This window comes from Panthera uncia, chromosome A2 (genome assembly GCF_023721935.1).
Source record: "Panthera uncia isolate 11264 chromosome A2, Puncia_PCG_1.0, whole genome shotgun sequence".
NCBI classification, from domain to species: Eukaryota; Metazoa; Chordata; class Mammalia; order Carnivora; family Felidae; genus Panthera; species Panthera uncia.
In genome coordinates, this window is record NC_064816.1 from 53,895,426 (window position 1) to 53,901,425 (window position 6,000).

The following is a 6,000-nucleotide window of genomic DNA, read 5'->3' on the forward strand; positions in this document are numbered from 1 at the left end:
GGAGGCTCTATGGGGCACTTTGGGGTCTGTGCTCTGTTCCACTGGGGGACCAGGACTGTGAACCCCTTGTGGGCAGAAGTTTGAAGAGAAACCTGAAATCTTGTCTTTTTTTTTTTTTTTTTTTTTTTAAAGTTCTTGAGTTTTCACGGTTGGTAACTTGCTTGCTTATTTTAAACAGAGCAGAGCCCAGCAGGACTCCCCTGCAGGGCTGGCTGCACCACTCCAAATGCCACCTGTAACCTCTGGCCTGGACCCCACAGCCATCACCACCAGGGGTCCTGCAGAGGCCTGGAGACACACAGACACTGGCCTGAGGCCTGACTGGGACCCGGAAGAGTCCCGACACAGGAGAGACACATTCCTCACATTTTCAGGGCCCTGAGAGATGGGGAGCAGGGCCCAGAGGGCACTTGAGATCTGCTCCTACTGCCTGGCCATGGGGTGGTTTTTGTCCACAGCAGAACACAGTCTTGGGATGACCTGGGTGGCTCAGTTGGTTGAGCGTCCAACTTCAGCTCAGGTCATGATCTCACAGTTGATAAGTTTGAGCCCCACGGACATCAGGCTTGCTGCTATTAGCACAGAACCTACTTGGGATCCTCTGTTCCCATCTCTCTCGGCCCTTCCCCCACTCATGTGTGTTCTCTCTCTCTCAAAAATAAACATTCAAAACACAAGTAAAATAAAATAAAACAAAACAAAAAAAGTAAAGTAAAATAAAATAGGAACACAGTCTCAGCCAAGGGGCTGGATGTGGGGTCCCAGGATGTGGCAGGGATACGGGTATTTTCTCAGATAGACTTAACCCTTTTAACAAATATCATATGACGTCACTCATATGTGGAATTTAAGACACAAAACTGATGAACATAAGGGAAGGAAAGCAAAAATAATACAAAAACAAGGAGGGGCAAAAACCATAAGAGACTTAAATACAGAGAGCAAACTGAGGTTGCTAGAGGGTTGTGGGGAGGGGGATGGGCTAAATGGGCAAGGGGCACTAAGGAGGACACTTGTTGGGATGAGCACTGGGCGTTGTATGTAGCAATGAGTCACTAAATTCTACTCCTGAAATCATTATTACACTCTATGTTAGCTGACTTAGATGTAAATTTTTTAAAATAAATAAATAAAATTAAAATAAAAAACAAAAGACTGAAATTAACCCTTTTACCCTTGGACACCCATCAAGGTCACATCTCCAGAACCTGAACCTGAACTAAAGCATTTCCTAGCCCGTCCCACGCTCCAGGCCTGTCCTGCCACCAGATATGAGGAGGTGTAGTCTAGAGGTCTCTCAGGCATCATTCACTGTGGGAACCACCCCAGCAGGTGTCGGATCCAAATGCCCCCAAGTCCTGGTCCACCGACGTCCCACAGAGACAAGACCCCGTCCTGATGGGGTCGCAGGTGTGAAAGCCACATGCTTTTGGACCTTCTTTGGCCCTTTTGTGAATAGCAGAGTTACCAACATCTACTGCCCCTTCTTTGGATTCAGTAACAGAACTGAGCGCATGCCATTCAACTGGGGCTCCTACTCCCCAGCCCCGCTCCCCATCAGAGGCAAGTGGGAGGGATAAACGTCACTTCCAGGTCCCGCCTTCACAGCGGGGCATGGACATCCCCCTTTCTCTTTCTCCACACATGACCGCAACAAGGACAAGGTGGTCACAAACCAACCTCAGCCTCGCAGACAGGGCGAGTCGGGAGTGTGGTCCAGGGATCTTGTCAGAAATACAAACCCTCAGGCCCCACCCCGGACCCAGGCCGCCTCGTTCTGCCTGCCCCGTCTCCCTTCCGGGGCCCCCACCACAGGCCAGCTCAGGTTGGCACAGGTACAAGAGCAGCCCCCGTGGATCTCACCTTCACAGGACACACCATCCGCCATGATGGCATAGCCAGGGAAGCAGGAGCACATGGCTGTGTCCCCAATGATGCTGCACACCTGCTTGCAGGGCCCGTTGTCTGGGAAGAAACCACACAGAGATCAGGGACCACTGGGCTCATTACCCCCGGCTCCGCCCTCCAGGCAGAAGGCACCCCACACTCCTGGTCCTTTTCACGAGGTCCCCCAGTAAACCAGCTCACACAACTGGTTGGTATCTGGGACAATCGCCACCAACACTCGGATACCAAACCCCTCCCGGGAGTCACAGTGCTGCCAGAAGGGAAGGGGACAGAGAGGACAGAGAAGGAGGGAGAGCAAGGATGCAGAGACAGAAGGAACAAGAAAGAGGAAGAGAGGAAGAACAAAGAGAACTTCCTACGTAGTACTGCAAGCAGTCTCCAAGACAGTTCTCAAGCAAGGATTTTATTCTCTCAGTACTCTAGGAGCTGAGACAAAAGCAGCTAACTGACTTGCTTGGGGTCACACCCTGGCCCTCAGCTCCCCCCATCCACAACCTCACCTCCTACCAGCTACACTCTCAACTCCTGACCTCAGACAGGCGAGACCAACCAAATCCCCAAAGCAGAAGCACCCCTTTGGCAGGAGGCCAGCTTGCACATGCCCAGCACTGGGGAGCTCACCCCCTGAAGGCAGCCCAGACCCACCCCATGGCCCCAGGTTACCTTTGCAGGTGTTGGGTTGTGGCTGCGGTAGCAGGATGGTGTTGGAGGCCACTTGGGAGGACTCTGGTTTCAACGCGGACTCCTCTGGGGCCTCCGGCTGTGGAGGGTCACTGTCTGTCATGGGGAAAGCAGACAGGAGGGGAAGAATGCATGCCTTCAGCCTGGCCTCAAACTCAACTCACACCCTGGGCACCATGCCAGGCATGTGTCAGAGACTGCCTCATTTAATCCTCTCCTCCTACCCATTTCACAGGAGAGAAAACTGAGGCTCAGAAAGCAACATACTACATTACAGCTCTTTGGGGCAGAGGAAGAGAGGAAGCATGGGAGTGAGTATCTATCCCTGGAAAAGCAGCAGGCAGAAAGCACCCCCAGAGCAGGGTCTAAGGCAGCCTTGTAGGCTGCCTGTCAGAGCCTGACCTCCTTGGGCCCAGTGCTGGGGACACAGCTTGAGTTGGGTTGGTGGGAGCCTCTGCAGCCTGGGTCCTGGCCCTGCACTGGGGTCTAGGGTGGGGTGCTGGGGCTGCCCGTGCAGACGAAGCTTCAGATGGAGCAGATGGAGTTTCAACCTGCCTGCCTGGCCTTACAAATCCCATTGCTAGAGGCTTCCGATTCCCAGAGATTCCAGCATGTAGGATGACAGGAGGGCAAGGAGCCCATTGTGGCCATCACAGGACCACCATGCTCCACTGGCAAGATCAGCCCCTGCCCCAGCCATCTGGGCCCTTACCTGGCCGGCAGGTACGGCCATCGTCCTGCAGTGAGAAGCCAGGAAAACAGGCACAGCGGTAGGAGCCCACGGTATTGATGCAGAGATGCTGACACAGCTCCCCTGGGAGGAGCAGGCACTCATCCTGGTCATCGCCAGGCAGGCTGTTGGGCAGCTCAGTCTCCGTGCCCAGTGACAGGGCCTCCCGGCTCGCCAACTCTGCCTCTGAAACTGGAGCGGGGGTCAGTGCTCATGATGGGACATGAGTTCACCCAGCGGGTGGCTGACACTACAAGCCCCCATGGAAATCAGTGTACGTCCTCATCAGAACCTCTGTGTGCCCAGCTAAGATAGCATGGATGGACAAAGGATGGATGCATCGATGCATGGATGCATGGGTGAATGCGTGGATGCATGGATGGATGGATGGAAGGATGATAGATGATGAATGCAGGGAAGGATAGATGGATGGATGGATGGATGGATGGATGGATGGATGGAAGGATGGAAGGATGGAAGGATGATAGATGAACTCAGGGATGGATGAATGGATGGATGGATGGATGGATGATAGATGATGACTCCAGGGAAGGATGGATGGATGGATGGATGATGGATGCATGGATGGATGGATGGATGGATAGATGATGAATGCAGGGAAGGACGGATGGATGGATGATGGATGCATGGATGGATGGAAGGATGATGATGAATGTGGGAAGGATGGATAGATGGATGGATGTAAGGATGGAAGGATGATAGAGGAACTCAGGGATGGATGAATGGATGGATGGATGATAGATGATGAATGCCGGGAAGGATGGATGGATGGATGGATGGATGATGGATGCATGGATGGATGGATGGAAGGATGATAGATGATGAATGCAGGGAAGGATGGATGGATGGATGGATGGATGGATGGATGGATGGAAGGATGAAGGAACAGACCTCCAGCAACAAGAATGCACCCATCAGAGCCAGGTCCAAGTCTTTGTGCCCTGCAACATGACAGGGCCAGGCCCACAACAGTCCTCAGGAAGCTTTGGCTAAAGTGTTGAACTGGATCCAGACCCCTAGTCTCAGTGACATCTGGGAGGACCACCTCTAGCAACAGAAAGACCCCAAACATGTGTTCTGTCAAACAGAGATCTGAACTCTTACTCAGGCCTCCCTTAGCTATGTCACTTGAGCAGTACTGGGTCTCTCCATTCCTCCCCAGGCTACAGTGGGGAGCAGGTGAGAGTGGCAAGGAAGGCTCCCGGGGTTGAGCTGCACTGGAAGCTCTTCATATAACAGTAATAGGATGGGGAAGGGAGGGGGGCCCGCAGCCCTCCACATTCCTAGTCGGCATAGGGCTTCAGCCTTGCTCACTAGCCCCAGACAGCTCAGCCCCACAAGAGACCAACTGCATGAGGTCACATCTGATAAACATGTTTCGTACTGAGGATGCTTACACTGCGCTCCAGCCCGGTCAGTCCTGGCCTGGCGCATGCAGGTGGGGCCGTGATGGCTGGTGGTCCAGCCCGGAGTACTGGCACTATGGGTGGGCAGCAGACAGACCTGGGCCCAGGGCTCCAATAAGCATGCCACACCCTGGGCAGCATTTCTAGGATTCATGTTCAGCCCACACTCATCAGCATGCTCTTCAAACAATCCTCCTGGCAGGGGGGAAACTGAGGCTCAGAGGAGTAAAATGATTTGCCCAAGGTCACCTGAGCAGGAATGGAACCCAGGTCAACTTGATCCTGCCATCTACGTCCCCTAAGGCCCAGGTTATCCACCAGTTCCCCACTAGAGGACAGGAACGTGTACCTCTGCATCTGGACCCTGACTAGCCCTGTCCCCGTCTTGTGACTCTTGAAGCCTAACTTCCTCCCAAACTTCACCTTGAACCAAACACTTCTGGGTACTCACCAGGCCTTCACACTGCTACACCAGGCCCCTACAGCCAACCCCAGAGAGTGGTATTTCCTTGGACTGGACACAGATCAGTGTCCACACTAGCCTGGTAAGGCTAGCCACTCCCTCTTAGTGGAGTCTCTGTGGGTCACTGGGACACTGCATCAGGCTCCTGCTGGCCCACAGGCACAGTGGAGGCTAACGGTCATGAGTCCAGAAGACATCCCTGGCTAGGGTGACAGAAGCTGGACATGGCACCTAGAACAGTGACCACAGCACGTGGAGGTCAGAAGGAGGAGACCCTGGAGACACTGAGGGCTCAGGCAGCAGCAAACAGCTCCAAGCTCTGCACTGGCACCAGAGTTCTCATACCCATAACCTATGGCTATTTGGGAACAGGGACACAGAGGAAGAGGGCGCAGGGCTGGTCAGCCCTCAAAGGGCTTGTGGTGGTGAAGGGAAGGCCACCAAACAAACCCATAATCCGTTCAGTTATTGGCGAGTGACTCTTAGGGGCCGAGCGCTGAGAATATAGGGAGAAAAGACAGGACTGGTCTGAAGGGGCTGATCAGGTGGGCAGGGCAACATTTATGAATGCATTCTCTATACCGGTTATATCCTGTACCCTGAAGACACAGAATGGCACAGTGAGAGGGACAGAGAACACATGGATAAAGGAAGGGTAAATGAATGAATGGATGAGTAAAAGGTTTCCTGGCTGGGCTGGTAGGTGAATACACGAGCAGAAGGCAGATAGATGATGGATGGATAGATGATGGATGGATGATGGATGGATGGATGATGGATGGATGATGGAT

The 6,000-nt window shown here is 53.3% G+C and overlaps 1 protein-coding gene across 3 annotated transcripts in view; it reads right to left on the reverse strand.

Annotated features, from left to right (window-relative positions):
• Positions 1-6,000, reverse strand: part of FBLN2 (fibulin 2) — an 89,236-nt gene that overhangs the window by 19,669 nt on the left and 63,567 nt on the right. For all 3 annotated transcript variants that reach the window (XM_049641073.1, XM_049641074.1, XM_049641075.1), the window contains exons 6-8: positions 3,302-3,511; positions 2,572-2,685; positions 1,864-1,965 (exon numbers count right to left, since the gene is read on the reverse strand). In XM_049641073.1, coding sequence (XP_049497030.1) covers positions 1,864-1,965; positions 2,572-2,685; positions 3,302-3,511 — 426 coding nt within the window. The remainder of the gene's footprint in view (positions 1-1,863; positions 1,966-2,571; positions 2,686-3,301; positions 3,512-6,000) is intronic.